This window comes from Staurois parvus, unplaced genomic scaffold, assembly GCF_062004578.1.
Source record: "Staurois parvus isolate SC_StPar_1 unplaced genomic scaffold, SC_StPar_1.0 ptg000191l, whole genome shotgun sequence".
In the NCBI taxonomy this organism is placed as follows: Eukaryota; Metazoa; Chordata; class Amphibia; order Anura; family Ranidae; genus Staurois; species Staurois parvus.
This window is the reverse complement of record NW_028317987.1, coordinates 6,400,084-6,418,374: the sequence shown is the minus strand read 5'-3', so window position 1 is coordinate 6,418,374 and position 18,291 is coordinate 6,400,084. Positions and strand designations below refer to the sequence as shown.

Below are 18,291 nucleotides of genomic sequence, written 5' to 3'. Positions count from 1 at the left end.
AGGTGAGGAGGATTCTGGGAGGTCACATGACATCACTCTTATCTCTATTAATAAAACAGACCTGACCGGAGAGGTGAGGAGGATTCTGGGAGGTCACATGACTTCACTCTTATCTCTATTAATAAAACACAGACCTGACCGGAGAGGTGAGGAGGATTCTGGGAGGTCACATGACTTCACTCTTATCTCTATTAATAAAACACAGACCTGACCGGAGAGGTGAGGAGGATTCTGGGAGGTCACATGACTTCACTCTTATCTCTATTAATAAAACACAGACCTGACCGGAGAGGTGAGGAGGATTCTGGGAGGTCACATGACATCACTCATCTCTATTAATAAAACACAGACCTGAGCGGAGAGGTGAGGAGGATTCTGGGAGGTCACATGACATCACTCTCATCTCTATTAATAAAACACAGATCTGACCGGAGAGGTGAGGAGGATTCTGGGAGGTCACATGACATCGCTCTCATCTCTATTAATAAAACACCGACCTGACCGGAGAGGTGAGGAGGATTCTGGGAGGTCACATGACATCACTCTCATCTCTATTAATAAAACACAGATCTGACCGGAGAGGTGAGGAGGATTCTGGGAGGTCACATGACTTCACTCTCATCTCTATTAATAAAACACAGACCTGACCGGAGAGGTGAGGAGGATTCTGGGAGGTCACATGACTTCACTCTTATCTCTATTAATAAAACACAGACCTGACCGGAGAGGTGAGGAGGATTCTGGGAGGTCACATGACTTCACTCTTATCTCTATTAATAAAACACAGACCTGACCGGAGAGGTGAGGAGGATTCTGGGAGGTCACATGACATCGCTCTTATCTCTATTAATAAAACACAGACCTGACCGGAGAGGTGAGGAGGATTCTGGGAGGTCACATGACATCGCTCTTATCTCTATTAATAAAACACCGACCTGACCGGAGAGGTGAGGAGGATTTTGGGAGGTCACATGACATCGCTCTCATCTCTATTAATAAAACACAGATCTGACCGGAGAGGTGAGGAGGATTCTGGGAGGTCACATGACATCGCTCTTATCTCTATTAATAAAACACCGACCTGACCGGAGAGGTGAGGAGGATTCTGGGATTCTAACATGATGTTCCTATTGGTTCCTCAATACAGAGATTTCCTCTTCTGAAGTCAGGTGATCATATGACCATCACAGTGCCTCCATTTGACTCCATAAACCCTGAGAGACACAACATGGAGAAGATTCTAGAAGTCACCAAGAAGATGATGGAGCTGCTGACAGGAGAGGTGAGCGGTGCCGGGAATTCTGGGACATTCTCCAGTAACAGACAAGGGATGTGTCTGGATGGTGACTGTATCATTGTGTGTGTCAGGTTCCTATAAGGTGTCAGGGTGTCACTGTCTATTTCTCCATGGAGGAGTGGGAGTATTTAGAAGGACACAAGGACCTCTACAAGGACGTCATGATGGACAATCAGCAGACTTTGGGTTTTGTGAAGATTGTAAGGAAGGAATTTCCCCGGAATGAGACGATATTGCAGCTCACCCTGGAGATCCTCAGCCTGCTGACTGGAGAGGTGAGTGTAATGAAGGGGTTAAATCTGACTCGGCTGTACACTGGGAGGGATTCAGAGTCACTTGAAGTCTTCTGATGTTCTGTAATCAATAACGACATCCACACAAGTACTATGAATACATAAAGTGTCCGGACTCTATGAGATTTGGTTATAGCACAAGATGGCGGCATTGGTTATAGAAGAGAACAATCTCAGCTTTAGTCCAATCAGAGAGACCCATGATTACCAGCATGCCACGCCCACTGACCACTAAATCCATGGGTGACATTTCCTGGTGGGTCAGTGAGCCTTACTAGTAAACCATTAGTGACTCTATTATATGACTTCTAGAAGGAGCTATAAATCTGACCCCATTGTCATCATATCATTGGATGGAGATGTCTGTCCTTTGCTGACTCGGCACATTGTGGCCAATCCCTGGAGAATAAATCTAGAGCTGATCATAGAAGTGAGGGATTATGGGAGAGCAGGGCACTGCCCAGGGGCCCCTTGATAATCTTGCATTACATGATACCAATTTTCCAGGATAGTCAAGCTTTTTACCAAGCTGTCCCAGGATGGCCGTGTCCCGGGCAGTGTCCTGGAATCTGGGCTGCGGGTACAGCAGCAGCCTGTCACTGGGCTCCATCTATAATCAGAATGACATCTCCTCCCTCTACTTTCTTCTGCTTTGCAGGAGTTAAGGAACCCTGAGACGGAGCATCTTACTGCTGCTGGTGCTTGTGTGGGCGGGACATGTACAGCTCTGATCCCAATGGCCCTCCCCTCCTATTTATCCCATGTGTTCAGAGCAGTACATATCCCGCCCACACAAGCAGCAGCAGTAGTAAGATGCTCCACCTCTTCCTTAACCCCTACAAAGTACTGGAACTGTGGGAGGAAGGTACAGGTGGGGAGATGTTATTTTGATTGTAAATTTAAAGCAGAACTGAAATCAAACCATTAATTTTCTTTGTTTCCTGTTTGTAAGACCGATGGCTGCTCCGCCTCCTTTACTTCCAGCCACTGGTCTTGGCACATCCCTTCTGTAGTTCTTTCTGCAGGAAGCAGAGATGTCATTCAGCCCCACTTTCAGTGGTGGGCGGACCGAGACTCTCAGACACATTCAACACATACAGGTCTAGTGTACCCGCCCACATTCACCTGTAATTGATGGGAACTGTAGTTTCCTTTTACTACAGAGAGAGAGGAGAGGATATGATGTCATCCCGGCTGTTACACCTCCTCCTTGGCACAGCAGGTGATGTTATCTTTTGGGTTACAGAGATTAGGTCATAAAAATTCAGTTAGACTTTTCTCCACAATGGGAAGGATGTTCAACATTTTATGGACTGTTTAGTGTTTTCTGTAGGGGGGTGTACTATTGGGGGGTTTATTGCCTATCCCAGAGTTCTTTAACCCAGTGACAGGCTGTCAGAACAGGCAAGATCTGTGACAGCAGCTTCCCTGTGTTGCTGTGCTTGAGACCATCTCTTCTATATTATACATTACTGCACCTTGTAATGTACCTTGTAACCCCTCTGTACTGTACTCAGCCCTCCATCCCTCCTGTACTGTGCCCTCCTGCTCCCCCATACTGTGACCTCCTGCCCCCCCTGTACTGTGACCTCCTGCCCCCCCTGTACTGTGACCTCCTGCCCCCCCATACTGTGACCTCCTGCCCCCCCTGTACTGTGACTTCCTGCCCCCCCTGTACTGTGACTTCCTGCCCCCCCCTGTACTGTGACCTCCTGCCCCCCCTGTACTGTGACCTCCTGCCCCCCCTGTACTGTTCCCTCCTGATCCCCCTGTATTGTGCCCTCCTGTCCCCCATGTACTGTGCCCTCCTGCCCCTTTGTACTGTGCCCTGCTTATCCCCCTGTACTGTTCCCTCCTTCCCCCCTGTACTGTGCCCTCCTGCCCCCCCCCCCCCGTACTGGGCCTTTCTGCACCCCTCCCTGTACTGTGCCCTCTTGCCCCCCTGTACTGTGCCCTCCTGCCCCCACTTGTACTGTGCCCTCCTGCCCCCACTTGTACTGTGCCCTCTTTCCCCCCTTTGTACTGTGCCCTCCTGCCCCCCTGTACTGTGCATTACTGCCCTTCCCTGTACTGTACCCTCCTGGCCCCCCATACTGTGCACTACTGCCCCCCCTTGTACTTTACTGTGCCCTCCAGTCCCCCCCCATACTGTGTACTCCTGCTCCCTGTACTGTGCCCTCCTGCCCCCATAATGGGCCCTCCTTCCCCACCTTGTACTGTACTGTGCCCTCCTGCCCCCCATAATGTGCCCTCCTTCCCCACCTTGTACTGTACTGTGCCCTCCAGCCAGCGGGTACTGAGCCCTCCTGCCCTCTGTACCATGCCCTCCTGTCCCCCCAGTACTGTACTATGCACTCCAGCACCCCTGTCCTATGCACTCTTGCTCCCACATACTGTGCCCTACTGCACCCTTTACTGTGCCCTCCATCCCCCTATAATTTGCACTCCTCCCCCATATCCTGCACTCCTGCCCAACTTATACTTTTACCTCCTGTATTATGTTCCCCTGCCCCCCTCTGTACTATGCCCTTCTTCCACCTATACTGTGCATTGCTGTCTCCCATACCCTGCACTCCTGCCCCACCTATACTGTGCTCTCCTGGCCCTCCTGTATTATGTTTTCCTGCCCCCTGTACTGTGCCCTCCATCCCCCTGTACTGTGCCCTCCTGCCCCCCCTGTACTGTGCCCTCCTGCCCCCCCTGTACTGTGCCCTCCTGCCCCCCCTGTACTGTGCCCTCCTGCCCCCCCATACTGTGCCCTCCTGCCCCCACTCATACTGTGCCCTCCTGCCCCCCCGTACTGTGCCCTCCTGCTGCCCCTTGTACTGTGCCCTCCTGTCCCCCCTGTACTGTGCCCTCCTGCCCCCCCATACTGTGCCCTCCTGCCCCCACTCATACTGTGCCCTCCTGCCCCCCCATACTGTGCCCTCCTGCCCCCACTCATACTGTGCCCTCCTGCCCCCCTCCCTGTACTGTGCCCTCCTGCCCCCCTCCCTGTACTGTGCCCTCCTGCCCCCCCTGTACTGTGCCCTCCTGCCCCCTCCCGTACTGTGCCCTCCTGCCCCCCCATACTGTGCCCTCCTGCCCCCCTTCCTGTACTGTGCCCTCCTGCCCCCCTTCCTGTACTGTGCCCTCCTGCCCCCCTTCCTGTACTGTGCCCTCCTGCCCCCTCCCGTACTGTGCCCTCCTGCCCCCTCCCGTACTGTGCCCTCCTGCACCCTCCCGTACTGTGCCCTCCTGCCCCCTCCCATACTGTGCCCTCCTGCCCCCTCCCTGTACTGTGCCCTCCTGCACCCTCCCGTACTGTGCCCTCCTGCCCCCTCCCATACTGTGCCCTCCTGCCCCCCTCCCTGTACTGTGCCCTCCTGCCCCCTCCCGTACTGTGCCCTCCTGCCCCCTCCCGTACTGTGCCCTCCTGCACCCTCCCGTACTGTGCCCTCCTGCACCCTCCCGTACTGTGCCCTCCTGCACCCTCCTGTTCTGTGTCCTCCATCCCCTCTTCCTGTACTGTGCCCTCCTGCCCCCTCCCTGTACTGTGGCCTCCTGCCCCCCCCCCTGTACTGTGGCCTCCTGCCCCCCCATACTGTGCCCTCCTGCACCCTCCCATACTGTGCCCTCCTGCACCCTCCCATACTGTGCCCTCCTGCCCCCCTTGTACTGTGCCCTCCTGCCCCCCTTGTACTGTGCCCTCCTGCACCCTCTTGTACTGTGCCCTCCTGCACCCTCTTGTACTGTGCCCTCCTGCACCCTCTCGTACTTTGCCCTCCTGCACCCTCCCGTACTGCGCCCTCCATCCCCCCTTCCATACTGTGCCCTCCTGCACCCTCCCGTACTGTGCCCTCTTTCCCCCCTTCTTTTCTCTGCCCTCCTGCCCCCCTCTCTGTACTGTGCCCTCCTGCCCTTCTCCCTGTACTCTGCCCTCCTGCCCCCCTCTCTGTACTGTGCCCTCCTGCCCCCCTCCCTGTACTCTGCCCTCCTGCCCCCCTCCCTGTACTGTGCCCTCCTGCCACCCTCCCTGTACTGTGCCCTCCTGCCCCCCTCCCTGTACTGTGCCCTCCTGCTCTCCCTGTACTGTGCCCTCCTGCCCCCCTCCCTGTACTGTGCCCTCCTGCCCCCCTCCCTGTACTCTGCCCTCCTGCCCCCCTCCCTGTACTGTGCCCTCCTGCCACCCTCCCTGTACTGTGCCCTCCTGCCCCCCTCCCTGTACTGTGCCCTCCTGCTCTCCCTGTACTGTGCCCTCCTGCCCCCCTCCCTGTACTGTGCCCTCCTGCCCCCCTCCCTGTTCTGTGCCCTCCTGCACCCGCCCGTACTATGCCCTGTGTTGAGTAGTCTTTGGTTTATTGTATGTTTTCTTATTTAAAATTGATTACGTTGAAAGTCCTAATAAATATATTTCATTCTATCAACTAATATACTATAATTTTTGAGAGTATGTGCTGAAATTTGGGCAGGCTGGTAGGGGCCCCAGAGAATGACTTTGTTCAGGGGCCCATGATGTTACATTCCTGTGGGAGAGTGAGATCTCTCTTTGTATCACACAGAACTGTACAGGAGTCATGAAGAAATCCACCGACAATGACACCAGAAGGAGATCTCATCGTATGACCACAAGATCCTCGAGAATCCAGAATCCCATCACCATCCCCCCACCTCCATCCCTGATCCCTACAAGACAGAAGATTCTAGAAGTCACCAAGAAGATGATGGAGCTGTTGACAGGAGAGGTGAGCGGTGCCGGGAATTCTGGGACATTCTCCAGTAACAGACAAGGGATGTGTCTGGATGGTGACTGTATCATTGTGTGTGTCAGGTTCCTATAAGGTGTCAGGGTGTCACTGTCTATTTCTCCATGGAGGAGTGGGAGTATTTAGAAGGACACAAGGATCTCTACAAGGACGTCATGATGGACAATCAGCCGCCCCTCACATCACCGGGTAAGAGGAGACTTTATTGTAAAGGAGAGAGCAGTACGGAGGATCCACCTAGATCCCCCATCATCTGATAAACACATAGAAACAATGGATTTAGTCTCAGGAGATGGGAGGCGGCGGTGTGGGACCTCTGCAGCTTGTCTCATGTGGACATCTAGGCCACCACTGAGTGCTGAATACCAATATTATGAGTCCTGACCATTTCATTGTATAATTTATATTGTACATTACATACTCCTGACCCCTGCACTATATACTCCATGTTGTACATTACATCCTCCTGACCCCTGCACTATATACGCTATGTTGTACATTACATACTCCTGACCCCTGCACTATATACTCCATGTTGTACATTCCATACTCCTGACCCCTGCACTATATACTCTATGTTGTACATTACATACTCCTGACCCCTGCACTATATACTCCATGTTGTACATTACATACTCCTGACCCCTGCACTATATATTCTGTGTTGTACATTACATACTCCTGACCCCTGCACTATATACTGTATGTTGTACATTACATACTCCTGACCCCTGCACTATATACTGTATGTTGTACATTACATACTCCTGACCCCTGCACTATATACTCTGTGTTGTACATTACATCCCCCTGACCCCTGCACTATATACTCCATGTTGTACATTACATACTCCTGACCCCTGCACTATATACTCTATGTTGTACATTACATACTCCTGACCCCTGCACTATATACTCTATGTTGTACATTACATACTCCTGACCCCTGCACTATATACTCTATGTTGTACAATACATACTCCTGACCCCTGCACTATATACTCTATGTTGTACATTACATACTCCTGACCCCTGCACTATATACTCTATGTTGTACATTACATACTCCTGACCCCTGCAGTATATACTCTATGTTGTACATTACATACTCCTGACCCCTGCACTATATACTCCATGTTGTACATTACATACTCCTGACCCCTGCACTATATATTCTGTGTTGTACATTACATACTCCTGACTTCTGCTCTCCCCCTCCCCCCACTGCTATATATACACATAATATGGATTCTCTTTTGTTCCCCCCATTTCCTCCCAGCTGGACATTTTATATCGGATGATGTGATTGGCGCACAGACTTTTACATGGGGATAATAATGTGATAACATCCTCCAACTTTGGACCCTTAAACAGAAAGTGATAATGAGGGAGGAGTCAATACCCCAATGTTGGTGGTTATAAGGATCAGTCCAGTCTTCATCTTGGTTGTTCTCCCCCCATCCTCACTCTCTGACCTCTGGTGGGACTCAGCCAGTCCTGGTTTGGGGGAACCAATCAGCTCCTGTCTAGTAATCCTCTTTGTCTTTGTATTTTAGTCCATGGCCGGGAGATGAGGAAAACCTCAGAGGATTGTCTCACTTTGTCTCCAGACTGGAAAGTAGAAGATGAGGACATCACACAGTATAGTCCAGGAGAAAACCCGGCTCCCTCCAATGTCCATCCGGCACCACCCAGTGTAGATGGACCATCGGATTCCTCGTATCCTGAGGAACCTCAGACTGTGCGGGACCGGGCCGGCCTTCCAACAGGGAAGAGCTTCTCCTGTACTGAGTGCGGGAAGAGGTTCCATTCTAAATCCAAACTTAATGTGCATAAAAGAACACACACAGGGGAGAAGCCGTATTCCTGTCATGAGTGCAGGAAATGTTTCCATTCCAAATCACTTCTTAATGTTCATAAAAAATCCCATATGCAGGAAAAGCCACATTCCTGTCCTGAGTGCGGGAAGTGTTTCAGTTTTAAATATAATCTTAATGTGCACAAAAGATCTCACACGGGAGAGAAGCCATTTTCCTGCCCTCAGTGCAAAAAATGTTTTTCACAAAAATCCTATCTACAAATACATCATAGAACATATCACATGGGCGAGAAGAAATATTCCTGTCCTGAGTGCGGGAAATGTTGTTTACAGAAATCACATCTTATTACACATCTAAGGCTTCACACAGGAGAAAAACCGTACTCCTGTTTTGAGTGCGGGAAATGTTTTTCAAACAAGTCCTTTTATCACAGACATCAGAGACTACACACAGGGGAGAAGCCATATTCCTGTCCTGAGTGCGGGAAATGTTTTTCAGATAAGTCAGGTCTTTGCAGACATCAGAAATCTCACACGGGGAAGAAGCCGTATTCCTGTTCTGAGTGCGAAAAATGTTTTTCACAGAAGTACAATCTTTCCACACATCAGAGATGTCACACGGGGGAGAAGCCATACTCCTGTCCTAAATGCGGGAAATGTTTTTCAAGTAAGTCCCATCTTCACACACATCAGAGATCTCACAGCGGGGAGAAGCCACTTTCCTGTTCTGAGTGTGGAAAATGTTTTTCAAGTAAGTCCCATCTTCACACACATCAGAGATCTCACACGGGGGAGAAGCCGTATTCCTGTCCTGAGTGCGGGAAATGTTTTTCGCAGAAGTCCCATCTTTCCAAACATCAGAGATCTCATGCGAGGGAGAAGCCACTTTCCTGTCCTGAGTGAGGGAAATGTTCCTCACTGAAGTCCTGTCTTCCTGTACATCAGGGGTTCCACACAACCCTGGAGGTGTATTAGTGCCTTGAGTGCGGGAAATGTTTTTCACAGAACTCCCATCTTTTCAGACATCAGAGATCTCACATGGAGGAGAAGCCACTTTCCTGTCCTGAGTGAGGGAAATGTTCTTCACTGAAGTCCTGTCTTCCTGTACATCAGGGGTCCCACACAGCCCTGGAGGTGTATTAGTGCCTTGAGTGCGGGAAATGTCTTCTAGATGAATGTTGCTGGACATCCCAGCTCTCATGTGGGGAAGAAGCACACCCTGATATACACCTCAGATATACTCCATGGCTGATCTTCATCATGGAAGAAACAGTCCATAAGGAGATCAGAGGTCCCCAAAGACATGGATGAAGTGTGGGACCAGGTTGGCCATTGATAGCAGGAGAATAAAAATGGGGTCCTGATCTGTCATTGGCTGCACACAGTTTGTGGCGGGAGATTTCACAAACACTTGGAGGTGTGATTTGTAAACAACAATATTGGACAGATGTGATCAGTGCTGGCCCAGCTGTGATGAATATTGGTGGTATTGTATTCATCCAGTGATGACATTAAGGCCCTGATTTACTAATGTGTCTAGGTGCATTTCCGTGGGCTAACAATCCAGGAATCAGTCTAAAAAAGCAGACTTGGTAAAAGGCATGTCTAACACTCTGACCAATCACTGCAGACATGTTCACATTGAAATTTGCTTTGTCAAATATCAGGACTTCACTTTAAACAATATCTGACATTTCCAAAAAAATGTTTAAATGGGTAAAAAGTAGTTTTTTAAAGCAAGTCATGACAGTGAAGAACTAGACGCTTTTCCAACGTCTATGTCCGATATAAATGCGCATGTGCAGAACACGTTAGACGTCCTCTGTGGGCACTTGCTTTTTAGCCACTGCTCAATAGTAAATCTCTGTATGGATTCCTCTGACAGCCGGCACTCGGTCACGTCTCCTGTGTGTGGAGTCCTCTGACAGCCGGCACTCGGTCACGTCTCCTGTGTGTGGATTCCTCTGACAGCTGGCACTCGGTCGTGTCTCCTGTGTGTGGATTCCTCTGACAGCCGGCACTCGGTCACGTCTCCTGTGTGTGGAGTCCTCCGACAGCCGGCACTCGGTCACGTCTCCTGTGTGTGGATTCCTCTGACAGCCGGCACTCGGTCACGTCTCCTGTGTGTGGAGTCCTCTGACAGGCGGCACTCGGTCGCGTCTCCTGTGTGTGGATTCCTCTGACAGCCGGCACTCGGTCACGTCTCCTGTGTGTGGATTCCTCTGACAGCCGGCACTCGGTCACGTCTCCTGTGTGTGGATTCCTCTGACAGCCGGCACTCGGTCACGTCTCCTGTGTGTGGATTCCTCTGACAGGCGGCACTCGGTCGTGTCTCCTGTGTGTGACAACCAGCACCATTTGTAGCCAGGCATATCTTTATGTATTCTAATTTGATTTCCTTAGTTCTATTTATTCTGATTTTGTTTGTTATCCTTTATAATTATTTCTGTAATGATTTTACATATTTTGAAGGTCTAGATAATATATATTATTGACAGCTGAATCTAAAAATAAAGGTCAGTAATAAAAGAAAAATGGTGTGGGGTCCCCCCTCCCATTCACACCAAGCCCTTTGGGTCTGGTATGGATTTAGAGGGGAAGCCCCACACCAAAATATAAAAAAAAAATGGCATGGGATCTCTCCCAAAATCCCTACCAGACCCTTATCTGAGCATGCAGCCCGGCAGGTCAGGAAAGAAGGAGGGATGAGCGAGTGCCCCCCGTACCATACCTGGCCACATGCCCTCAACATGGGGGGGTGCTTTGGGGCAGGGGGGCCTCCCAAAGTACCTTGTCCCCATGTTGATGGGGACAAGGGCCTCTTCCTCACAACCGTGGGGGCTTATTAGAATCTGGAAACCCCCTTTATAAAGGGGGCCCCCAAATCCCGCCCCCCAGTTGAATGAGTATGGGATACATGGTACCCCTACACATTGACATAAAAACAAAAAGTGTAGTGTGAAAAAAGACAGAAGTCTGTCTCTGACAAGTCCTTTATTTAAAACACTAAAAGAATGTCCCCCACAGTGGATCCAACGTCAATCATGATGCCAGCCATCACCACCGCTGCTGCCGCTACCTGAAAAAATCATTTAAAAACAGGCTCTGCTCCCACTGATGGCTTCCAGCCATCTGCTTCTGAGGTGGCTTGACAGTTTTTAAATATATAAGGGGCGGGGCCACCGGGACATCATTAGCAGCATAATAAAATACACCCTGAAAGCCTGGAGGTGCTTATTGGATTTTGGAGTCCTGTGTGTAGCTAGACTGCCAAAACATCTCTCACATGTGGTGCCCCCATACTCGGGAGAAGTAGCAGAATGCATTTTGGGGTGTAATTCCACATATACCCATGGCATGTGTGAGCAGTAATTCATTACAATGGCAACTATGTTTAAAAAAGAAAACTTTTTTTGCCATTTTTAAAAACTTGTGACAAAAAAATAAAATCTTCCATGGACTCAACAGAATATTCCTTTTGGTTTCTACTTTCCAAAAAGGGGTCATTTGGGGTGTTTGTACTATTTTGGTATTGTAGCACCTCAAGAAATGTGATGAGTAGACAGAAAGTAAAAGCTGTGTAAATTTCAGTATCTATCCCATAGTTTGTAGACGCTACAACACTCACACACAGCAATCAATATACACTTACTGGGATTTTTTCTTACCGGAGACATGGAGCAGAATACAAGATAGTAAAAATGGCCTGGTCATGAATGGGGGAAACCTTCCACAGTTGATTGGATCCAGAGAACAGAACAATCTATAGCTGACCATACACTGTTAGTTCTTTTGTTCAGATTTCTCCTTCCACACAAACAATGTGAATGGAGGAATCCCTCCCGCTGGGAATACACTGGTGGCTGCAGATGCTGATTGACAAATGTTTTCCATCATATCCCTGAGACAGAAACAGCCAACTTTTGTTGATGGAGAACAGCCACACATGGAGCGGAATGTATTATTATTATACAGGATTTATATAGAGCCAACAGTTTGCTCATCACTTTACATACAATATGAGGGCAGACAGGACAATTCCAATACAATTCATTACAGGAGGAATCAGGGGGCCGGCTTGTTAGAGCTTACAATCTAAAATGGAGGGTCAACTGATACAAAAGGTAATAGTTTGGGGGGATGGGCTGATGGAGAAAATAAAAGTACAGATATTAGGTGGGTGCAGGATAGGCTTCTCTGAAGAGAAGGTGTCACGGTATGGGAGCGTGCCAATTATTAATCCCCTTATTAGTGCCTTGTATCACATGCCCTCAGTGTCCTGCTCTGTATTGTTCCAATTGTTCCCTGTGTCACTAGGCCAAATGGCCAAATCAAATTACTCTGGGTCCCCTCCCTCCTGGCCAGCTGGCTGGGAGCTCTCTGCACACCTCCCAACCTGCTTTTCATCTATGCAGACATCATCCCTGGCCCCAGGATGTCCCTGTCACCAGCCTGATTCTCCCTGGGGTCTAGTGTTCCCTTCCCCCTCCCGGTTGCCAAGGCGACCGGGGAGCGTCCTGCAGCAGTTTAAGAGGTGGATGCTGGGAGCTCCTATTCATTCTGGTGTGGAGTCTGCAAGGGATCTCAAGCTTCGGCGAGACCCTTGTGAATAGACTCTGCAAGCCTACCCCAGCTTCACGGAGACTCCACAGAAGGGAAGAGACAACCAGAGAAAGCATACCTGCGATTGTGAGAGACCCCACAGAAGGGGGAGAGACTATCCCAGCCTGCCTGCTTTTTGCCAGAGGCCCCACAGAAGGGGGAGAGACTAACACAGCTCATCTGCCAGAGCCAGAGGCCACCCGCCTGATCCGGACTCCACAGGTACCTGCGTTCTGCTTCTACCCCTGGGAGACCAGGCACCCTGTTGGATCCGTGAGTACCTGCTTTCCCCCTGTGTTACCTGAACTGTTGCGGTGGTGACTCCAGGCACCCCTCTCCTGTGTCGGACTACCCCTGTTACAGGGACACCCCCTTGGCTCTCCTAGTGGACTAAAGTGGGTGGGGCCCCCTCGTTACCCTTTAGTGGCAAATCCACCCTCTCTGCCACCCAACGTATTGAAGGACTGCCGTCTGTTTGTCTCAATAAAGCTTTGTGCGTCTGCCATCCACTCTGTGTGTTCTGTCCTGCCTTCCCTCCGTTACATACTGGTTGGCAGCGGTGGGATCAGGACACTGAGGAGATGGCAGACAGCGAAAGCCAGCGGATGCAGGAACAGGCCCGGCCCAGCGAATACAGGAAGTGGACTGTGGCATGTCTGCAGGAGAGGGCTGAGGAGCTGGCCCTTTCCTGGAGGGGCCTAGCCAAAGATGATCTGATCACCGCCATTGAGGAGGCAGACCCCAAAGACGCCCCAGGAAAAAGCAGATCAACCCCAGCCTCCCCAGCACGCAAGGATCCTGGGCCCAAGAGCCCCTGGCTTACTCGGGTGGAGGAAGAGATGGCCCTCCTGGGGTCAGACGCCACAGCAGAGGACAAGCGAGAGGCTATCCGGAGGGCGCATGAAAGAGAGAGCCAAGGGAGCCACCGTGACCTAAGCTGCCCATCCAGCCCCAGGGCCGCGGGATACCCCCCTCCCCGGGTCAGCCGCAAGGACTTTAAACCCTTCACAAAAGCCGCCGAGGATGTAGAGGTTCTTTCAGGACTTTGAGCAGCAGTGCCAGCTCATGGAGGTGCCAAGCACGGATTGGATACGGCACCTCGTGGGTCTGCTTGAAGGGGGTGCAGCTGCGGCCTACCGCACTCTGGACTATGTGGATGGCCGGGATTATGCCCGGGTCAAACAGACTGTGTTGGAATATTATGCGGTGACCCCAGAAGTGCACCGGGCGCGCTTCCGTGACCTTCCCTGCCATGTGGAACCGTCCTATAGGATGTATGCGCACAAGATGTCACAGTCCTGTTGGAGGTGGCACCGCAGAAGAAATCATTCAAGCATTTCTGAAGGAGCAATTCTACAACCAATGCCCGGCGGAGGTGCACGGATGGGTAAGAGAGAAAGCCCCTACCACCCTTGCAAAGGCGGCTGCCCTGGCTGATGAGATTCTGGCCATCAAGCCACACTGGAAACGGCAGTCCCCTGAGCCGTCAAGGGCCCTGCCCCCCACCACCTCTGCCAAAATGGGCCCCCCACCTACCACTGCCAATCCCGCAGGGCCACCCCCCAGAGCCCAGTTCGCAGGGCCCCCCATGAAGCACCGCTGCTACGGATGCAACCAGCCAGGGCACCTCCAAGCCAACTGCCCCACCTCTCGAAGCCGGCGCTTTACCCGTCCGGTTCACTACCTGGAACTCCATCCAGCAGAAGAACCACTGCCCCCGCCTCCCAGCGAATGGATGAGCCCCCCAGACGCCAACCAACCCTGGGGGGTTTACAGTGTCCACCCCCCCGGGGGCTTCATACTCCACCCAGAAACAACGCCACCTGCAGGCCGTGCGGGTAGACGGGCAACCGGCCACCGGTTTTCGGGATACAGGGGCCTTCCTGACCATCGCTGATCCCCGAGTGATCCGGCCGGAAGCCATCCAACCTGGCCCTGGATTCGCCATCGAGCTGGCGGGAGGAGCCAGACATCACATCCCCAGGGCATCCGTGCGCCTCGACTATGGGTTCGGGGAGCAACAGTGCCAGATCGGCGTCATGGGTGGCCTCCCGGGGGATATCCTACTCGGCAATGACCTAGGGGAGCTACGATGCCAGTACGTCGGGGCGGTGACCCGGTGCCAAGCAGGTCGAGGTCCTCCTCCAGATGAAGCCACCATGGGACCTTTCCCCAGCATGCACTCGGTGAGCGAACCCCTACCTGACGCAGACCTTCCCCTGACCTGGGATCGGGAGACCTTTAAGCGGGAGGTAGCCACAGACCCAACCTTGGCTAAGTTTAGGACCCGGGCTGCCGTAAGGCGGCAGGAGGGGGATGGGGGCCAGCTTTGGTGGGAGCAGGGGTTGTTGTACCGCACAGTAGGCCCAAGCCGCCTGGGTCAACCCTCTGCTAGCCCCACACAACTGATAGTGCCCAGACGGTTCCGGTTCTCGCTACTCCAGATAGCACACGACATTCCAGTAGCTGGCCACCTGGGTAAGAGGAAAACGGGGCTGCGGCTGACCCAAGCCTTCTACTGGCCAGGTATTACCCAGGACGTAGCCCACTTCTGTCAGACCTGTGACATCTGTCAGGAGGGGACGCCCAGGGGACCACCCCAAGGCCCCTTACCCATCATTGACGAGCCCTTTCAGCGGGTAGCTGTAGACATCCTGGGGCCCCTGGCCCGGCCCAGTAAGGCCGCAAGCGGTACATCCTCACGGTAGTGGATTATGCCATCCGCTACCCCGAGGCTGTCCCCCTGTCCAGCATCTCCGCCCCCAAAGTAGCCGAGTCCCTAGTCACCATTTTCTCCCGGGTGGGTTTCCCCAGCGAGATCCTAACAGACCAGGGTACCCAGTTCATGTCCGAGGTGGTCCAATCCCTCTGGCGCACGTGCGGGGTACGGGCGATCCGGACCACTCCCTATCACCCCCAAACCAATGGCCTCTGCGAGCGCTTCAATGGCACACTGAAGAGCATGCTGAGGTCCTTCGTTGATGGGGAGGTGGACTGGGAGAAGCTCCTTCCACACCTGCTGTTTGCATATCAGGAGGTACCGCAAGAGTCAACGGGGTTCTCCCCCTTCGACCTCCTGTACGGGCGGAAGGTCCGCGGTCCCCTATCCTTGCTCCGGGAACATTGGGAAGGGCAGATAAAGGACACAGGTACCCCCGTCATTCCCTATGTTCTCGAGCTACGGGAAAGGCTGACCCGCCTGGCCACCATGGCCCACAGCCACCTCCAGGCAGCCCAGACACGTCAGAAGGTCTGGTACGACCGCAAGGCACGCGGCCGCGAGTTTACTGAAGGGCAGCAGGTGCTCAAGATCGTCCCCAACCCTCAGAACAAACTCCAGCACATCTGGGAAGGACCCTACAAGGTCCTCCGCAAGATAGATGAGACTAGTTACGTCATTGGTCTCGACTCCCGCAACTGCCAACAGTGCACGGTCCACATCAACATGTTGAAAGAGTACCATGACCGGGCTCTGCCAGTGCTCGCTGTCTGCCCCGCCTCCACGGGCGGAGCAGATGAGGGAGCCCTGCCCGATCTCCTGCAAGCCACCAATGTCACCACTCCCCTAGATCAGATTCCCACGGGGGCTCGGCTGAACCCCCGCCAGATGGCCCAGATGCGGGCCGTGATAGCGGACCGGGCCGTCACCTTCTCAGCCACCCCAGGCCGCACTGGGTTAGCCCTCCACCACGTGGAGACCCACAGTCAGAAACCCATCCAGCAGGCTCCATACCGAGTCCCCGAATCCGTGAAGGCAGCCATTCGGGCAGAACTCTCCGAGATGCTCCAGCTGGGTATCATCCGACCCTCCCGCAGTCCTTGGGCCTCCCCGGTGGTGCTCGTGCCAAAGAAGAATGGGACCACCCGCATTTGCGTGGATTACCGGAGGTTGAATGACTACACTGTCAGTGATGCCTACCCCATGCCCCGCATAGACAACCTGCTGAACCGTCTGGCCGGAGCCCGCTACGTTAGCACCCTAGACCTCAGCAAGGGCTACTGGCAAATCACTCTTACAAAAGAGGGCGTTGAGCGCTCTGCCTTCATTACCCCGTTCAGCCTGTATGAATTCCTCGTCATGCCCTTCGGCATGAAAAACGCCCCTGCCACCTTTCAACGGGTCGTGGACCAGCTACTGGAGGGATGCCAAGAGTTTGCGTGCACTTACCTAGATGACATAGCTATCTTTAGCGACACGTGGGAGGAGCACCTGGCCCACGTGGGGGCCATCCTAGACCGCATCTGCAGGGCCGGGCTGACAGTGAGACCAGACAAGTGCCAGCTGGGAATGGCAGAGGTACAGTACCTCGGGCACCGAGTAGGGGGGGGACACTGAAACCTGAGCCAGCCAAGGTTCAGGCCATTTATGACTGGCCCACTCCCCAGACCAAGAAGCAAGTGATGGCATTCCTCGGCACTGCCGGCTATTATCGTAAATTTGTACCTAATTTCAGCTCCATGGCCCAGCCCCTGACCGACCTGACCCGGAAGAACAGTCCCCGGATGGTGATATGGACCCATCCTGTGAATCCGCCTTCCATGCCCTCAAATCCGTCCTGGCGAGCAACTCCATCCTGGCAGCCCCTGACCACAACAGACGCTATCTCGTGCAGACAGACGCCTCCACCTATGGCCTAGGGGCTGTCCTCAGCCAAGTCAATGAGGCTGGGGAAGAACACCCCGTTACCTTCCTCAGCCGCAAACTACTGGACCGGGAAGTTGCCTATGCTACAGTGGAGAAGGAGTGTCTGGCCATAGTCTGGGCCCTGAAGAAGCTACAGCCTTACCTGTACGGCCGGGAGTTCACCATCGTCACCGACCACAACCCCCTCACATTGGTGAACCGGGTGTCTGGGGACAATGGGCGCCTCCTTAGGTGGAGCCTGGCCCTCCAACTTTACCATTCGTTACAGGCGGGGAAGCCAGCACAGACCCACAGTAGCTAGGCCCCACAAGTGCCTTCCAGGGAACCTGGGTGGGTCCCCCTTATCGGCACTTGTGAAAAGGAGGGGGGAGGAGTGTCACGGTATGGGAGCGTGCCAATTATTAATCCCCTTATTAATGCCTTGTATCTCATGCCCTCAGTGTCCTGCTCTGTATTGTTCCAATTGTCCCCTGTGTCACTAGGCCAAATGGCCAAATCAAATTACTCTGGGCCCCCTCCCTCCTGGCCAGCTGGCTGGGAGCTCTCTGCACACCTCCCAACCTGCTTTTCATCTATGCAGACATCATCCCTGGCCCCAGGATGTCCCTGTTACCAGCTTGATTCTCCCTGGGGTCTAGTGTTCCCTTCCCCCTCCCGGTTGCCAAGGCGACCGGGGAGCGTCCTGCAGCAGTTTAAGAGGTGGATGCTGGGAGCTCCTATTCATTCTGGTGTGTAGTCTGCAAGGGATCTCAAGCTTCGGCGAGACCCTTGTGAATAGACTCTGCAAGCCTATCCCAGCTTCACGGAGACCCCACAGGAGGGAAGAGACAACCAGAGAAAGCCTACCTGCGATTGTGAGAGACCCCACAGAAGGGGGAGAGACTATCCCA

General features: G+C 52.9%; 2 protein-coding genes across 2 annotated transcripts in view; one reads left to right on the top strand and one right to left on the bottom strand.

The window, feature by feature from the left end:
- Nucleotides 1-18,291, bottom strand: part of LOC149461929 (uncharacterized) — a 147,641-nt gene that overhangs the window by 36,020 nt on the left and 93,330 nt on the right. The gene's annotated exons all lie outside the window — the stretch shown is intronic.
- On the top strand, nt 1,363-11,624 carry LOC149461931 (uncharacterized). The gene is made up of 3 exons (XM_089677666.1): nt 1,363-1,572; nt 6,132-6,314; nt 7,892-11,624. The coding sequence occupies exon 3, from the start codon at nt 7,906-7,908 to the stop codon at nt 9,055-9,057; it is 1,152 nt and encodes a 383-aa protein (XP_089533792.1). The 5' UTR covers nt 1,363-1,572; nt 6,132-6,314; nt 7,892-7,905; the 3' UTR covers nt 9,058-11,624.

What these genes read in the sequence shown, in the direction of transcription:
- LOC149461931 (XM_089677666.1), top strand. Translation starts at nt 7,906, where the DNA reads ATGAGGAAAACCTCAGAGGATTGTCTCACTTTGTCTCCAGACTGGAAA.